Source organism: Eublepharis macularius, chromosome 9 (genome assembly GCF_028583425.1).
Source record: "Eublepharis macularius isolate TG4126 chromosome 9, MPM_Emac_v1.0, whole genome shotgun sequence".
Taxonomy (NCBI): domain Eukaryota; kingdom Metazoa; phylum Chordata; class Lepidosauria; order Squamata; family Eublepharidae; genus Eublepharis; species Eublepharis macularius.
In genome coordinates, this window is record NC_072798.1 from 72,634,903 (window position 1) to 72,653,598 (window position 18,696).

Here is an 18,696-nt window from a genome sequence, read left to right on the forward strand (position 1 = left end):
CTAAAAAGAACATGGAGGAATGCTTTTGTTGACAAGAAGAACGAGTGGCCTGGAGTCTCTGCTAAACATTCCAAACAGGGACTCCTGTAACTCAGAATGGAACAGCCTTGGGGAGATACAAAGGAATGACAGAATAATATGGCCTCTAGTAGATGGGAAACAGTTTAGTTGGTATTGATATAATGTGTATTGGGGCCCATGAATGAGAAGCTTCTGAAAATGCCAAGCACATCCATCTAAGGATAGAAGTGAAAATATAGTTCAAAGATGGGTTGTAATAAAGTGTGTGGGGGGGGGGGCGGTGAATAACCATGTATGATAAACTGTAGTAATTATTTTTATATTCTTTCATGATATATGATATTGGATATTACTTAAAAATAACAAGAATGTATTAACACTAGTATACAAGTACAGATACCTTTGGAGTTTGAAGTTAAAATGTAATTAATGAGCCAAGAATATGTGCTCTACCAAGTGGGACAATTAATTATCATTAGAGATGGTTTTGAAAACCTACAAATAAAGGTGTCAGAATTGACTACTGGTTGCTTCTTAGTGGAGGGTCCTTGCCTATAATCTTGCTTTGGTCAGACATTTCATGGACTCACATAATTGCTCACTTTTCTAATCATTTATATATGCAGAATTACTGGGTGGTAATGTATTATTTTATGTTAGTCAATGTTAAAAGATGTTAATAATTATTTTTAAGATATATTGGAGGCAAACATTCTTGAATAATGTTTACTTGTGCACAGTACGCACAAAGACAGTGTAACAGTGTGCCTCTTGTTAGGAGATTACTGGTCTGATAGAGGAAAACTAATCAGATGCATAGGGCTTCTCAGGAGCAAACCTGAATCACAATCACGTCTGACAAGAGTCATCCAGCACCTCAGTATAGCCTGGGGAGTGTAGTCCCAGAATGCCTGTGAGTGACCATTATCATGCAGCACCTGGAAAACTACATGGTACAGGATACTTTGAGGAAACAGCATCTAAAGTGCTGAGGGAGACAAAGAGAGTAATTCTGCCACCCTGCCTATTGAATGGCTAGCAAGCTATTGCGGCAAGTAGCAGGAGCACTATACCAGCCTGCAACACAGGGTAGATGGGAACAAGGGGGAACAGAAGGAGAGCATCTCCAGTATAACCAATGAATTAATGAAAGTATTCATTCATTCCTGTTCTCTTCATTTTCATTGTTCAGATATATAGAACAAATTATCTGGCCATTTTTCCAGATAATTTTTTCACTGGAAACAAATGCACATCCTAACTAGAGATAAAACAGTGATGAATCCAAAACGACTAGCTAAATATGACTTGCCGTGTACTAACTCCATGGATTTTAATAATATCACTATCTTATCCTATTTTTTAAAAGAACTGTGCCACGATATTGAGTGGCTCTTGCAGAACATTTCTACTGACAGAAGGGATTTCTGACAGCAATGTGGACCATCTTTGATTCTAAGCCCTGCTGCTACAACCCCAAATGCCCTCTAAACGCTGCTTTGCAGGGACAGTGAACCCTTAAGAACATGAGTCTGACATCTGCAACCAGGAGGGGATAATCAGCAAACGCCATCCCCGTCTGACTGCATTCTCTATGGGATCCAAGCCACTGTCACATTACTATGGCTAGGCTACATTATTTTAAGGATAACTTAATTGCCTTACCTAACATTTAGGGATATCTAGGATATGAAGTATATAATTACCTATTTTTAGTATTTAAAAATTATTCATAGTAAATAAAAAACTGGGCAAAACGTTTGATGAATATTAGCCAGAATTTTACAAATAAGCTTATTCTATAAATCAGTTTGCATGATAGCTTTGAGTTTTATCCGAAAAGGTGGTGCTGATACAAAAACTAATAGATTTAACCTGTGGTAAAATAAAGTGACATGACTGTGGTGATTCATGACAGAAACTATTTAAAAACATAAAAGATGTTTTTAAATAGCTTTTAAAAATAGTTTTTAAAAATATACAAGCTAAACACATACCAACACAAAAATTAATCTGCTTATTGCTTTGGTGAAAAGATGCAATAAGGAAAGAGTGAATCCTCAAAAATCAATTCCAGACTTCAAATTTATCAGGGCAGAAATTATGACAGATGATCTTCTTATGTCCATTTTGATCCGTTTTCAGAGCCCAAAGTCATCAATAATTGGGTTTCTTATATTGTTTACTGGGAAGCAGTTTTATGAAGTCCGAAGTCCCTTCTTGGTGAAATGGTGATTCCTTTGAACACCATCCCGTTTCATATTGTTCATATGTGAGGTTTGTAAAGCTTTTGTTCTTTTTAACCTAGTGGGCAAGCGATAGGATGTACAACACCTGTGAGGATAATAAAGAAAGCCTGAATAGTACTTTTGTCTTCTGAAATGATGGAGGGATCTCCTCTTCTTTTGGACATAATACTTGAAAACTTGCTCCAAGCAATCTCCAAATAAAGTTCCACCAGAATATGGTAATGATAATAGTTGATGTTTCATACCTATGTCCAAAGGCCAATTACGCAGCCAGAGGGCTCTCCTGGCTACTGTGAGGCATGCTATATTTTTAACTGTGAGCCTGAGAGAATCTTCAGCTGCATCGTGGATAAAATTAGCTGCAGTTCTAGACAGATTGTGTGTTCTCTGTTTGCCTGTAGAAGGGCTCGATGTCTTCCCCTCTCTGGCGTGCTCTTCTTCAAGCCAAGCTAATAAAGCTTTAGAAGCATAAGCAGTATACAGGGAGACTCCAAGTTGGGCTGCGACTAAACTGAATGATCTCTTGATTGCAGCCTCAACCTTTCTATCAGTTGAGTCTTTAGGAACAGGGCCATCAACCCCAGAAAGGCTTGACTTTGAATTCCCACTGACCACTGAAGTATCTATCTTGGGTAAGGTCTCCCATAAAGAAGCTTTGTACACAGGAAGAGGATACAGCTTACGCAGAATTACTGGAACAACATGTTTTATGTTAGGATTATACCATATTCTACAGATTAGCTTTTGGATAGCTGAATGGACTGGAAGAGATTTATCTGAGTTGTCATCTTCTAAATGCTGTTTAGATCGGTAGGACTTTAACCTCAGTTCCTTCTGAATATACTTGAATAAGTAATTTTGTTTCCTCATTTTAAACCTGCGCAAAGGCTCACTATCCTCCTCTATATGAGGAAACAATGAGGAAACAAAGGATGTTTCACTATCCTCTGCAGGAGACTCCTCTTCCAAGGCCCAGTGAAACTTAGATTTCTTTTTTGTAGAAGCTGCGAGCTCTTTCAAAACATTCACAGGTTCGGATACTGATATCTGAGACTGAAGCCTACTTGCTTCATGGGCATTAGTGACTGGTGTATTTGGTCCCTCAGAATCCACTACTTGAGATGGTCCGGAATGTGTGGTGGAAGGGAGAGTAGTTTTGGTCATGGAGGCATCCTTCAAAAGGCCAGTACTTTCAGGTACTACAAAAGACCTTATGTGTGAACTTTTGTTAGATTTGTGACTAGTAGCGGAAACAGAAGAAGGTCTTACATTCTTCATATGACACCTATGGTTGTCTTCTGAATCTGAGCTGATGCCTACAGTGTTACCGAATGATTGCTGTAGAGTGGATGGACCCTTGCTGAACCTTTTTTGAAACTGGGAGTGCTTTCCTACCTGAGAATCTGGCCCTTCATCCAGTTCTGTTATTTGTTGCTTTGAAGTGTAATATCTAGAATCAACTTCAAATTGCCAATCAGATAATACCTTTCTTCTCCGACAGAGCGAAGGGGAGATGGGATTAACCTTTGAGTGCTCTGAAGAGGGCCTGACTCTCCTATGTGAAGTCTTTGATCTCGTGCTGAAGGATTGATCTCTTGACCTTCTGGATAAGTTGGATCTCTCAGACCATACAGACACTGCTTTGGTAAAGACAGGGTCTGCCTCAGGAAATCTGGTGGCTTCACTACATTCTCTCTTTCTTCCTTTGTCCATTTTCTTTATTGTCCAAGGAGACATGGACCTGAAGTGATGGAAAAAAGTTCAAGATACTTGCATTCTTGGAGAAAACTAAAGTTGCCCTCAAAGATGCACTGCATCATATCATAGGGCTGCCTGAGGCAGCATGAACCAATGAATTGATTTGACTGTAGCAATGCTGAGTTGCACAAAGGGTATAAACTCATCTTCCATAAGTATTTGAGTATTTGCTTGCATCTGCCTGTCTCTAAAAGGAAAAGAGGCAAGTCCTATTACTGATGAACTGCAAAAGGACAAAGGTCTAAAAGGAGATTTGAGCAAAATGAATTAGATGAGAGACTTCCTGTTACTACCTCCTTGGGCTACAGTATTCAGGTTCATGCAATTATATCCTTAAGTACTCAAACTAAATAGGCAACGGAATAATGGTTTTATGAATTAACATGCAAGTCATTTCAAGACATATGCTCAAATCCTGGCTTAGGACTCACATGAGTATAGATTTGATCATCACATCTAGAACTGAATCATCCAACTCAAAATTGTTCTACAAAACTAGTTCTACAAAATTCTACATGATATCAACTAGTCCACAAATAGAAAGGCATCAGAAGTGCAAGTTATTATGTGAACAATCTTTAAATGAACCACTCTGCAGATTGCTCTAGAATATTATTTGCTCATAAAATTTACAATTATTAAATAACAATTATTGTATACACTGTAACAGAAAAAACAAATCACATTAAAATGATTTGTATTGAAAGAACCACAGAAAAACAAAGGAGCTACTTTTTGGCATTCAGAATTATTAAACCACAGTCAGATGAATGTGACTGCAATATTCTATAAATTAAAAAGTCACAAAAATATACTGAAAGCATTTTTTTTAAAAAAAAAGCCGTTTCAAGCATTACGGTTACAGTATCTTATAAATGAGAACTAAAATAAGTTATTAAAATGGTAAGACAACATATATTAACATACGATACAATATGAAAATCAAAACATAAAGCCCAAATCTTCTAAGAAAACAATTATCTTCTTATTTAAACCAAATGTGTTGGATCTAAACAGTAACACCCTCTTCTAAAGTTACTGCTACTATTATAAATGTATGAGTTTGAAAGCAAGACTTTGTGAGGCAAGGCAATTTCTTTAATAATGATGAATTGGCTTTGGAGACAGAAAAGTACAAACTACAGCTCCTGTGAGACTTTCTCCTGTTTCTCATCCTCTGAATTATGTTGAAGTGCCATGTTCTTCCTTCATGTGCTGCTTAGTTCTTTTTTCATTTTGCTACCCTCAAATGAATTGCCTAGAATTTGTCTATAACTGCTTAGTGTACTGTCAAGACAAAAAATAAAAAAAAACCCAGGATCTGGGCACCATTGAAATGATTTATAGATTCACTATTAAGCCTGGATTTAAGTTAGTACATTTATATACCCTGCTTTATTCCTCCTTTTAAAGGAATAAAGCTGAAAGATTAAATTATAAAGAAAAAAAAATCAAACATGCACAAACAAATCCGGAGGAAAAAATCACAGTGGACATTTGAAGTGAATATACCATAATCATGAATGAGGTAAAACCCTAGATCCAAATTCTTTAAGTATCAGGATGCCGATACTGCAATTTGGATCTGCATTTTACATTTTTGATCTCTCATAATATATGATCCTGGTCTTAGAAAGTGACCCACAGAGTCTGCATGAGACCAGGTCTACCAGCAAAATCAGAAGTCAAGGGAGAGGCTGCACCATTTTTGTTGATCGTGAAAAATGTCTATAGTCATGAAGACGCTGCAATGACTTCCCATGCTTTCTGATGTACTCTGTTTTGCCTGTACCTATGGCATTTTCACGTTCTTCTTAGAGTCAATGAATTATGAGATAAACAGACATTTTGATATTTACGTCTGTAGAATGGATTACAATGGCAAAGAACCATATACTAGCATATCTGCCTGTAATGCCAGCACAGGATCCTTATAATATTGGCTGGACACACTGTTTAATAATGCTGGTTGATGAATCCATCCATTTACCCAATGTCAAATGCTTTTGTCTTTTGTGCAGAAAATCCAAGTTGACATGACTAGTAACAATTAACAAACTTGCTAACCTGTACTCTCCAAGAGTTCCATCATCTTCTTTCATAGGTTGTATTTCTGGATCACCATGAGCGTCTTCCTTTTCTTTCACTTGAAAAGCCAAAATAGATATTTAAAAAGAAAAAAAATAAATAATACTGGGATGATGTAATTATGAATAAAAATTACACAAAATTTTGTAATGATAGATTCTGATGGGATATTGCATTGTTCATCAATGCAATACTCTGCCTTGCTGCCGGTTCCGTCTAGGGATGGTTGAACATCTTCTCGTTTGGTTCACATACTGTTTGCCAGTCTTCAACAGGGAGCTAATTTTTTACGGACTTGCTTGAGGCGGTTTGACATGTTACTTCATCTTATTTCTTCTTAACAATACAGTACAGAGCAAAGTGCATGAAATTATACTTCCCCCACTAGGGCTGTGCGCTTCGGGTTTCCGATTTGGGTAATTACCCGAAGCTTTCGGAAAGCTTCAGAAAACTTTGGGGCAGAGGAGGCAGCTCCGGCCTTCCCCAATGCCCCAGTGGCTCAGGTGGCAGCACGAGGCTGCTTCGACGGCCTGGAGCCTCCAAGCCATCGCAGCCTCGTGGTGCTGCTGCTGCAGCGGCAGCAGCCCGCAGCACAGCTGACCCTCCCACCAGGTAAGGTAAGTGGATGGGGGGTGGAGGGGTTCCCCAGGGGGGTGGGGGGGTGGAAGGGTTGCCCCAGGGGAGGGGGAGGGGGAGTTGTCCCCCTCGCTTCAGTATGCTCTGAATATTTATGGAGCATACCGAAGCGAGTAAAGTACTTTAATTCCGAAGTGGCTTGCCGCTTCCGAATTAAGGTATTTCCGAAATTTCCCCCCACTTTGGGTAAACCCGAAGTGGGAAACCTGAATCAACCCCCTCTTGCACACCCCTATCCCCCACCCCACATTCCCTGCTGCACTGCTGCTCTATCCTGCAGGTAATTGTTTAAATAGATAGTTAAATCAGCCACTGCAGTATTTTTTTAAAAATCCTAATGTTCAGTGCTTGTTTAAGTAGGCCTTAGCATGATGTTAATAGATTAGCCAGGTTTTTGTGCATGCGCAGTTTTGCAGAACCCCATCACAAACCCATTCAGCAAGCATTTGAGTTGTTTAGCACCGAGTTAAAAAGACCCAGTAATTGGTTCATATCTGGTTACCACAATCAAACATGAATGTTGAACTGCTGAATCTGTTCACTGCAAAATTTGAGGCATTTTTAGAACCAAATTGTTATATTGTTCAAACTTATTCTTTATTTTAGAATAGCAACTAACACAACATAGTAATTAGGTGGGAATTTTCCCCATGGAGTAAAACATGAATTTAATTTTTGTTTTATATGAGCGCATGGTGATGAACGCATTACTTGTATAGTTATATATCAGATTCTGACACGGATTCTAGTAAAAAAGTATTTGCAGAAATTTCAGCTCAAAGAAAACTATAGCATGTTTCTACTGAAAGAACCATGAATATTTATATATTTATAGGATTGTTGCTTTCCTCATTGTCAACATTATCTGATTTTAAATGCGAACGTTTTAAAATCCAGCACTTTGTCATTACACAAAATAAAATTAAGCTATTATGGCCAGGATCCAAAGTACAATATAAATTTTCATTGCCAAATTTTGTCCCCCCCCACCCCATCTGTATAAAAACAAGAAACTTCAAAAAACAATTTGATTGTGATATGGCAGAGATGCTTGCTATTGGTCAACAGTTCTGATGGTCAAATTCAAGTCTTTGTGGTCACCCAAAACATAACTACAATAAAATGATGAAAGTAATACTAAAATCATTAATATAGGAAAAAAAACAGTAATAATGCAAAAATTAACAAATAATTAAAACAATACAGGACAACACAAACTTAAAAATCAACCCAAAGTAAATGAAAATAAAAATCTTTTTGCCAGTGCAATCTTATATAGGGTTACACAGCTCTAAACCATGTGAAATTAATGGACTTAGACTGGAGTCCCTCTGGATTCCACTGTAAATGTACAATTAAGTTGTCAGACGAACTTTATTAGAGAAAGAATTCCCATGGTGTAGTGATCCAAGAGGAAAACTTTCTCTGATCATCACCAACCTGCGGTGCAGTTAGAATTATTCTTGGAAACAAACTGGGAGCCTGTAAATATCTTGCAAAATATTTTTCTTGTGACAATCATGCCACAGCATGTTACACCAGACTGGTCTTCAAATGACAAATTTCAGCCATTGAACTTTAATATGACCACAGCATGGATCCCAGAGCACATGGGATGTCATTCATTACAAATAATACTTCATTATAGTTAATATTTTTAACTTACAATGATAAATATAGTTAGTACCTGGATATTTTCCACCTTTATTTCTTCTTATGAAACAAACAATCAACAATATCAAGATGAGAAGGGCAACTGCACACATAAGACCAATAAACCATCCTTGCGTTGCAATGTCAACTTGTCGACTTGCCTTTGCTAGGAAATGGAAAAGGTGAAGCGTTATGCTTGAAGATCTATTACGTTACATGTGTATTATTCACAGCAACTCTTTAAGAGATTATTTATTAATTTTCACTTTTACTATAAAACATATTTTTAAATAATGTGAGGCACAAGACCATTCAAGGACACTTGACCTTTGATATTTTGGGAACAATGTTCTCAGTGCTATTGAAGCTCATTCATGCCTTTATTTGCTAGGCTCAGAATGTGAAGATTTGCAAGCATGCATTCTTCAATAGAATATTTGACATGTTTTGCTAATGGAAACCTCTATCTGGAGGTGGCAGTGTTGACATTTTTATGATGGATGAGAAGGGTGCTTGGATCCATAGTACATGTAGAAAAGATGCACAGCCAATGTCTAACATCTCTTAAAATGGCATGTGATTAGGGAGATTACAGGTCCCCCATAAATAAATATGTAAGAGTAAATAAACCAGGTTTCTCCATTAGCTCATCAGCATCAGATCAGCTGATCTGTAGATTTAGGCATCATCTATATCAATGAGAGAGACTCTTTTACATAACGGAAAACACAATCAAATTTATAATACAGATGTAATATTTGCATCTTTCCTAGACTTTACTAGGTTATTTTATTCTGCTTTTGAAAGTGCACTCTTTCTAAAGATGGCAAATATTTGGATGGAATAAAAATGTATAGATAGAAACAGTTTTGAAGGACATTTATTCTTTTTAAAAAACAAATTCCAGAAACCATTTTAAAGAACAGCATACCTAGTTAAAGGAAGACAAATATATAAAATGCCTGGATTTTCAATAAATATATATATTTTATTTTTCTAATACAGTTAAAGAGATTTAGTTTTCCAGACATGCAGTTATGAGGAATTAAAAGACTAGTGTCAAACAGGACAGAAACACACATTTAACATTCAAATGTAGAATGAAATTTTATATTAACTAAATAAAATAATCCATGCATGACACATGCCAAAAACATGTTATAATTTACTTACGCAGCTTCAGGTATTCCTTATATTACAATATTCCTGATTATAGGTTTCTAAAGCCTAGAATAGCATTTTTAAATGAAATAAAATCTTGCAATTGTGCTACAAAAAATTAAGTACACTGCTTAGTTTATTTGGTGAACAGGGAAGCCACTAGTGCATGTGAAATCTGCCCCACTGCGTTAAAATGAAGTAATGACATATGAAATACACAGGAATCCTTTTAAAGACTATAATATATTGTGTTTCCAAGAACATGTCAAAGTATGTTCATACTGTTCTCTAATTTAGTCATTCAGGTCCTACTGACTTGAATGGGGAAGTCTTAGTGATTCTGGGGACCTGGGTGAAGTCCAGGATAGGCTCCAGAATTCTGATCACTCCCCAAGGGCCCTCCCCAAGGGTTCACCCACCCAGGCTCAAAGGAGTGCCTGGCGACAATTGAACCAACTGCTGCCCAAGTTCCAGAGAGGGCAGAGGTGGGTGAACCTGATGGCCACAGAACCAGCTGCTGCTGCCTGAGGGTGGGCATGTGTGTCACTGCCAAGCCACTCTGCTGCCACCAGACTGAGCCCCCACCTCTGGCTCTTCTTTCTTCCTCCATTGGGGTAATTACTCCTGATTGTAAAATCAATTATCTTTTTGGTTTTTTAAAAAATTAGGGATGATTGTGAAATCCTATTAAGATACATTTTGTAAGCGAATTTTAGTGCTTCCAGGAACACCCCCCTGCCCCGCATCTGCCACTAGTCCACCCTCACTCCTGGGTCTTGCAATTAGCAAGTGAGTAAGGCCCAGCCCTCCTCAGAAACTAGGAAGTTATTTTGGGTAAGAGAAACTCCATCTTCCAACTAGGGATCCCGCAGCCCACTAGAACTTAGTAGTGAATAGATAGGCATTTGAACATGAAAAGGTTTCAGTGTTTTTTCAAGTTGTGAAAAACATGTCTATCCAGCTGAGAAGGGATCTCCCAGCTCAACTTTCTCCACAAACACTAGTCCATCTCGATATAACTGTCAGCCTTTCCTAGGATGAAAGGCCTGCTATGAATCCACGACACTCCCCAGCTGCTGTCTGGATCCAGACCTGATATATGGGAGATAAGCATCTCATGTAATCATATCCTGATACTCTAACCACTACTGCACACTGGCTTTTGTAGGATGGATGCTGTTGAACAGAATCAATCAGTCTGTTCTGAATGAATCATGAAAGTTGGTGGATAGTAAGATGCCAGTCAGTGTAGCATGTGAGAAGCCCCAAACATTAACTGCAATCCCCATTCTCGATCATGAATGGGGTTCAACATATTACCCACACCTATCAGCATAGGGTAGGGTAGACACATGCTGTGCCATAGCAAGGCACCCAGTGGTTGCTGCCAGACCTGGCCACAATTCCTCCTCCCTGGGACAGATTGGTCATTATCAGCCTGCCAATGGGCTAACAGCCTACTCCTCGCACGTGGGCCAGCCAACCCTGTGTCCAGCCCACCCAAGGTGGTGGCACCCAAGCCCTGAGGAAGATGATACCTGGTCTATTGGGCAGGGCAGACAGATTGCGTCTTCCTCTCTCCCTCCATCCTTTGGGGCAATGGGGCCAGGGCGGGCCGTAGGTGTGGCCCTTTTCCAGGGCCATTTTTCTGCCCTTGCTTCTTTCTTTAAAGACAGCCCTGGAAAGGGTCCTGCCCCCTTCCCCTGCCTTTTACCGAGAGAAACCAAGACTGGAAGGCTTGCAATACTTTTCTAGTTGCCTAGCAATGGCCGCTGAAGACATTTGCTTCTTAAAGCTGTTTCTATTATTTGGAGTGTTATTAACCCTAATATCTATAGCTGTATCTCTCTAGGTTTCACTTTTATTTTATTTTTGCTGCAAATTTAGGGTGTTTTTTAGGTTTGTAGAAAGATTTGTCTTGTCTGTCCATGGCTCCAATCTTTGGGTTTAACTATCCACAGATCTGGCCATGTTGAGAAGCAGGACCCGCAAGAAATTTGTGGGGAGAAGGCAATCTGTTTCACAGGCCTTTGCTTCATCCCTTTTCCCCTATTCCTTCTCTGTCAGTTTGTCATTCCCTCTTTCTTCCTCACCCCTTCTATCACTTGTTCTTTTTCACCTCTGTCACTCTCTTTTCTTTCCCCTCAACCCTTCTATCTAATTTTGTCTCTCTTCTTCCCCACCTCTTCCCTGTCATTCTTTCTCTTGCTCTCCCACCTCCTCTCTGTTATTATTTCTCTTTCTCCCTTCACCCCTTCTCTGTCATCACTCCTTCTCTTCCTTGATCCCTCTCTGTGAGACTCACAAGGGGGCTGGCTCACTTGCTTGCCCTCTCCCTGACACTGTGCTTGCCTGTCTGCTCAGCTGTCCCTCCATTCCACTGCTACGGGCCACAGGTGCATGACCCCTGCCACTCTACTCAGCAGCTCAGCTGTCTGGGTCATGTTCCAACGGAGGCATCATCTGCTACGACAGCACCAAAGTGGGAACATGGCGGGGGGGAAAGGGATCCCACTCCTCCCCCACTCTCCAAGGTAGTAACAGAAGAGGTTTTTGCTCACACCTCCACTCCTCACTGTACAGCCACAGCACATCCTAAACATTTCCATAAACAATATGCTTTGTGAAAATATCACTCAATATGACATCAAGAGACTTCTATTTTTGCTTCACTGGCAAATCACAGCCAACATATAGGCAAGAGACATTCAGAAGCAGTTTGCCTCTGCATAGGAACCCTGGAGGTGGTCTCCCACCCAAGTACTAACCACAGCCAATCCTGCTTAGCTTCCAAGATTTGACAAGATCAGGCTAGCCTGGGCAATCCAGGTCAAGGAACCCACACTTATACAGTATTTTAGATTATTAGCATCCACTGTTTCATAAATATAGGCCATTCACACATATGTGTAACCCTCCGGAAAATCGCGCAAAACTCACAGCATGAAGCATCTTCCTAGCGCGATTTCCCAGCACAATCCCCTTTAATGGCACGATGACATCAGAAAATACATCATTAAACAGGATCATGCCAGGAAATCACGCTAGGAAGACGCTTCATGCTATGAGTTTTGTGCAATTTTCCAGAGGGTTAAGGCATGTGAAAATGGCCATAATATCACCAAACAAAACCAGTTTATGGAACAGTCTTTTCTGAACATTACAGTTTCTTAAGACATTTGTTCTGCTACTTTTGATTCAATAGAAAATCAGTTTAATAGATTTTCTCTGATCTTGAACTTGGAAGGAACCACTATGATAAAATATTCTTTTATCTTCAAAAATAATGATAAAGCTCCATCCTAAGCAGAGTCATACCTTTCTAAGGCCATTGAAGTCAATATACTTAGAAGAATGTATACTATTCTCACAATGTTATTGTTAAATTATGCTTCTAATTCAGCAGGACTAAAGGATGGAGCATCCAGAAATAAATTCCAAAAGGCAAAAGTGCTCTAACAAGGGAATAAAGAAAACTGAGGAAGATATTCGTGAAAAATATCAAAGACATGCTGGTGTCTCAATGGTACTTTTCACACTCGGGTTTTAAAGTGTGTCTGCACCTGTTCCACATCCCATGTTTGCAGGGGTTTCACATTTGCAAACTAGTGATGGAATGTGGTGCTGTTCTTTCCCCTCATTACCCCGATTTTTCTCCCTGCTGATATACCCCGATGTCGGGGCAGACTCGATTAATGCCAATGTGAACGTTTTGCAGCGCTCCCCCCCCTTTTCCCTGGTTGCTGATTGGTTTGTGTGAAATTAACCACACCCAAATAACTCAGCTCTCTGAACTCCTCTTTTCTGCCATTTTTTTGGCTGCACATATAATCTCTCTTACTTTATGACTCTGACATACTTTTCCTTTGGGTGGGACCTGCAAGGGAGGGGGGGGGTTGTTTTAAATTCATTCCCCTTTCTCCGCTTTATGTGCTATCCCTGCACCTCGGCGCATTTCATGCAAGCGCTGCCTGTTTACTCTTTAAGCAAGATTGGGTTGTTTTCCTCCCCTTCTCCTCAGCGTGAATCCATTTCCTTTTCTCTCCCTCTCTCAACAGCGTCTCTCAAAAAGCTGTCAGAGTGGAGGGGCTTCTCTTTCATCTCCCCCCTCCACCCTTTCAAGCCAGCGAGCGAGAGCGCAAGGTGGGGGAGGAGGAGTGAGTGGTGGGGATGTTCAAGTTACATTACTGGTGTGAGGGAGAGAGAGAGAGGGGCGTACACACACAGAGAGAGGCTCTCAACTGGCTCTCCACTTCACGCAGACTGCGGGATAAGCTCAGCCAAATTGTGCTGGCGGGTTCAAGAGCTGCTACAGCCTCTCCTCTCTGGAGTGTGCGCGCGCAATCCCCACACAAGAGAGAATTTCACAGCCCCTCAGAAGGCACGCCAAGTCCCAGCTTGGCGCGTCGCAGCAGAGTCAAAGGCGGGTATGAGTCTGCTCTTCCCCCCACCGTACCTAACCCCTGGGGAGGCAAGTCCTGCCTTACCCTGGGAAGAGTGAAGTGGGGATGGGTGGCTGAAGGGGCAGCATGGGGGGAGGCTTGTCTGTCCGAAGATGTAACGCAGGGTTGTTACCACGCATGCTCAAAGTTTAAAAAAAAAACTGACGTGCACTGCAATGCTCTGAAAGTCCGAAACGGAGCAGAGGCTTCCAGGAAGATGTCTGAAGGGATCATGAGAGGCCAAATCGAAACTGCTGGGAAGTATGAAAGGATCAGTGCCAAGCCGAAGCCACTGTGGCTGCTAAAAAATGGCGCTTTAAATTGTGGGTGCGAAAGGGGCCAATGAGACAAACAATTCATTTATTCTCCACAAATAAAATAAAAAAATACACATTTAAGTACTATACTTGTGTTCCAACACTTACAATGTCCCAACACTTAACCCAATTCTGAATGCAAGGCAGAATTGGTATGGTGTGTCTTGCCTGGACCTGTCTCATCAGCAGCAGCAATTTTTTATTGGCATTTAGTAAAAACAATTTACATCAAGCAGGGCAGAAAAAAAATACAGCAAAATCAGTCGACAGAAGAATTAACTATATACTCCCTAATCCACATAGCAATTGAGAAATACAATGCAACCATATATGTAGTGTAGGGACAATGATCTGATAGTAAGAAAGAAACTCTGTCAGATTGACACTGGCGATTGACCAACAGAGGGCTAATCAAAGAGTCCCGCATGTGAACATAAAAGTTGCAATAAAATAAAACATGAATTACAGATTCGGGTTGCATCCTTCCACAAGGAAATAGTCTATTGGACCTGGACTTGTCTCAAACACAGCCTCTGAACTGCTAACACCAGAAAGAGCACCAACCCAGATTTCATATGTTATTAATCCTTTTAACCTGTGGAGACTGCTGTTTTTTCATTCTGATGCAGCTTCTATGTTCTGTAATCATTCACACAGGGTGAGTTATGAGATCTACATATACCAGCTATATGTAAGTCTCATAGGTCACACTGTATGGATGTTGGTAGGACATTCTAAAAGAGAAGTCTTGAACAGACAGCTCACTAGTTGCTGCAGAAATGAAGATTTGTGTTCACTTACTGTGAAGCTTCCTTTCTCGGTGGTCCAGGAGTGGGGCAGTCCTTACTTTTGGGATATAGCTCTGCCTCTCCGAAGGCAGGGTCAGTCAGCTGATTTTGATTTTGGAGGGGAGGGGCTTGTCCCTGGAATCACCAGTCTGTTCCCAAGCTCTGACTCCCCATCACGATACCAGAAGGGAAAATAATAACTCCCTTCAATTTTTTTAAATAGAAAGATCCCTCCCTTGAATCCACTGGGAGGAAGACTATCGTCCTAACTCTTCATCCAATCCTAGAAGCTGCCCCGCAAGAAACTCGGGTGGGCAGGACTGCCCCAATCCTGGACCACCGAGAAAGGAAGCTTCATGGTAAGTGAATACAAATCTTCTATGCTCCGGTGGTCCTAGGAGTGGGGCAGTCCTAACTTTTGGGACATACAAGAGCAGTGTACCCCAGGGTGGGTAGTCCGGCTTCCACGCCTAGAGGGTGTGTATTAGTACCCTCCTGCTAAAGGTTGTCTCTTGGGAAGACAACTTACCTATCCTATATTTCTTGATGAGAGAATATACTGATTTCAATGTGACCACCTTATCGATCGTTTCTAACGACTAAAGGTTTTATAGGCTGCCTGTGTCGCTGTTTCCCTTAGTGAGTGCTCCCTGACATCTATGGGCATCTCCAGACCTCTGGTTTGACATGCCAGAATTATGTACCCTCTGCTTTACCGACTTAGCCAAGAAAAGGACACTCTGGGTCCCAAGAAGGACCTCCAGCAAACGCACAACTAGCATCCCAGACTTCTGAAGCACTGTTTAGTCCTGCCCAAGTGGAATCTCACATCTCTACATATATCAAGGTAGTGAGATTTATTTATTTATTTTCTTCCCATGCTTTGGATTAGATTAGAAGGAGGAAAGTACTCTCTCTCCTGTCCTATGAAAATATGAAGTTCACCTTTCGAAGAAAGTTGTTTTTGTTCATAATTTGCTCTACCATCTTGGAGGAAAGGGCATGATGGCACGATGACATCAGAAAATACATCATTAAACAGGATCATGCCAGGAAATCACGCTAGGAAGACGCTTCATGCTATGAGTTTTGTGCAATTTTCCAGAGGGTTAAGGCATGTGAAAATGGCCATAATATCACCAAACAAAACCAGTTTATGGAACAGTCTTTTCTGAACATTACAGTTTCTTAAGACATTTGTTCTGCTACTTTTGATTCAATAGAAAATCAGTTTAATAGATTTTCTCGGATCTTGAACTTGGAAGGAACCACTATGATAAAATATTCTTTTATCTTCAAAAATAATGATAAAGCTCCATCCTAAGCAGAGTCATACCTTTCTAAGGCCATTGAAGTCAATATACTTAGAAGAATGTATACTATTCTCACAATGTTATTGTTAAATTATGCTTCTAATTCAGCAGGACTAAAGGATGGAGCATCCAGAAATAAATTCCAAAAGGCAAAAGTGCTCTAACAAGGGAATAAAGAAAACTGAGGAAGATATTCGTGAAAAATATCAAAGACATGCTGGTGTCTCAATGGTACTTTTCACACTCGGGTTTTAAAGTGTGTCTGCACCTGTTCCACATCCCATGTTTGCAGGGGTTTCACATTTGCAAACTAGTGATGGAATGTGGTGCTGTTCTTTCCCCTCATTACCCCGATTTTTCTCCCTGCTGATATACCCCGATGTCGGGGCAGACTCGATTAATGCCAATGTGAACGTTTTGCAGCGCTCCCCCCCCTTTTCCCTGGTTGCTGATTGGTTTGTGTGAAATTAACCACACCCAAATAACTCAGCTCTCTGAACTCCTCTTTTCTGCCATTTTTTTGGCTGCACATATAATCTCTCTTACTTTATGACTCTGACATACTTTTCCTTTGGGTGGGACCTGCAAGGGAGGGGGGGTTGTTTTAAATTCATTCCCCTTTCTCCGCTTTATGTGCTATCCCTGCACCTCGGCGCATTTCATGCAAGCGCTGCCTGTTTACTCTTTAAGCAAGATTGGGTTGTTTTCCTCCCCTTCTCCTCAGCGTGAATCCATTTCCTTTTCTCTCCCTCTCTCAACAGCGTCTCTCAAAAAGCTGTCAGAGTGGAGGGGCTTCTCTTTCATCTCCCCCCTCCACCCTTTCAAGCCAGCGAGCGAGAGCGCAAGGTGGGGGAGGAGGAGTGAGTGGTGGGGATGTTCAAGTTACATTACTGGTGTGAGGGAGAGAGAGAGAGGGGCGTACACACACAGAGAGAGGCTCTCAACTGGCTCTCCACTTCACGCAGACTGCGGGATAAGCTCAGCCAAATTGTGCTGGCGGGTTCAAGAGCTGCTACAGCCTCTCCTCTCTGGAGTGTGCGCGCGCAATCCCCACACAAGAGAGAATTTCACAGCCCCTCAGAAGGCACGCCAAGTCCCAGCTTGGCGCGTCTCAGCAGAGTCAAAGGCGGGTATGAGTCTGCTCTTCCCCCCACCGTACCTAACCCCTGGGGAGGCAAGTCCTGCCTTACCCTGGGAAGAGTGAAGTGGGGATGGGTGGCTGAAGGGGCAGCATGGGGGGAGGCTTGTCTGTCCGAAGATGTAACGCAGGGTTGTTACCACGCATGCTCAAAGTTTAAAAAAAAAACTGACGTGCACTGCAATGCTCTGAAAGTCCGAAACGGAGCAGAGGCTTCCAGGAAGATGTCTGAAGGGATCATGAGAGGCCAAATCGAAACTGCTGGGAAGTATGAAAGGATCAGTGCCAAGCCGAAGCCACTGTGGCTGCTAAAAAATGGCGCTTTAAATTGTGGGTGCGAAAGGGGCCAATGAGACAAACTATTCATTTATTCTCCACAAATAAAATAAAAAAATACACATTTAAGTACTATACTTGTGTTCCAACACTTACAATGTCCCAACACTTAACCCAATTCTGAATGCAAGGCAGAATTGGTATGGTGTGTCTTGCCTGGACCTGTCTCATCAGCAGCAGCAATTTTTTATTGGCATTTAGTAAAAACAATTTACATCAAGCAGGGCAGAAAAAAAATACAGCAAAATCAGTCGACAGAAGAATTAACTATATACTCCCTAATCCACATAGCAATTGAGAAATACAATGCAACCATATATGTAGTGTAGGGACAATGATCTGATAGTAAGAAAGAAACTCTGTCAGATTGACACTGGCGATTGACCAACAGAGGGCTAATCAAAGAGTCCCGCATGTGAACATAAAAGTTGCAATAAAATAAAACATGAATTACAGATTCGGGTTGCATCCTTCCACAAGGAAATAGTCTATTGGACCTGGACTTGTCTCAAACACAGCCTCTGAACTGCTAACACCAGAAAGAGCACCAACCCAGATTTCATATGTTATTAATCCTTTTAACCTGTGGAGACTGCTGTTTTTTCATTCTGATGCAGCTTCTATGTTCTGTAATCATTCACACAGGGTGAGTTATGAGATCTACATATACCAGCTATATGTAAGTCTCATAGGTCACACTGTATGGATGTTGGTAGGACATTCTAAAAGAGAAGTCTTGAACAGACAGCTCACTAGTTGCTGCAGAAATGAAGATTTGTGTTCACTTACTGTGAAG

At 40.9% G+C, this 18,696-nt stretch overlaps 1 protein-coding gene across 27 annotated transcripts in view; it reads right to left on the reverse strand.

Annotated features, from left to right (window-relative positions):
• Positions 1 to 18,696, reverse strand: part of NRCAM (neuronal cell adhesion molecule) — a 103,669-nt gene that overhangs the window by 11,102 nt on the left and 73,871 nt on the right. For 20 of the 27 annotated variants that reach the window (XM_054987981.1, XM_054987987.1, XM_054987984.1 and 17 more), the window contains 2 exons: positions 8,440 to 8,571; positions 6,096 to 6,174 (listed from right to left, as the gene is read on the reverse strand). In XM_054987981.1, coding sequence (XP_054843956.1) covers positions 6,096 to 6,174; positions 8,440 to 8,571 — 211 coding nt within the window. Of the gene's footprint in view, positions 1 to 6,095; positions 6,175 to 8,439; positions 8,572 to 10,135; positions 10,158 to 18,696 lie in introns of all 27 variants that reach the window. The other 7 variants (XM_054987965.1, XM_054987982.1, XM_054987979.1 and 4 more) reach the window with 2 other exon arrangements.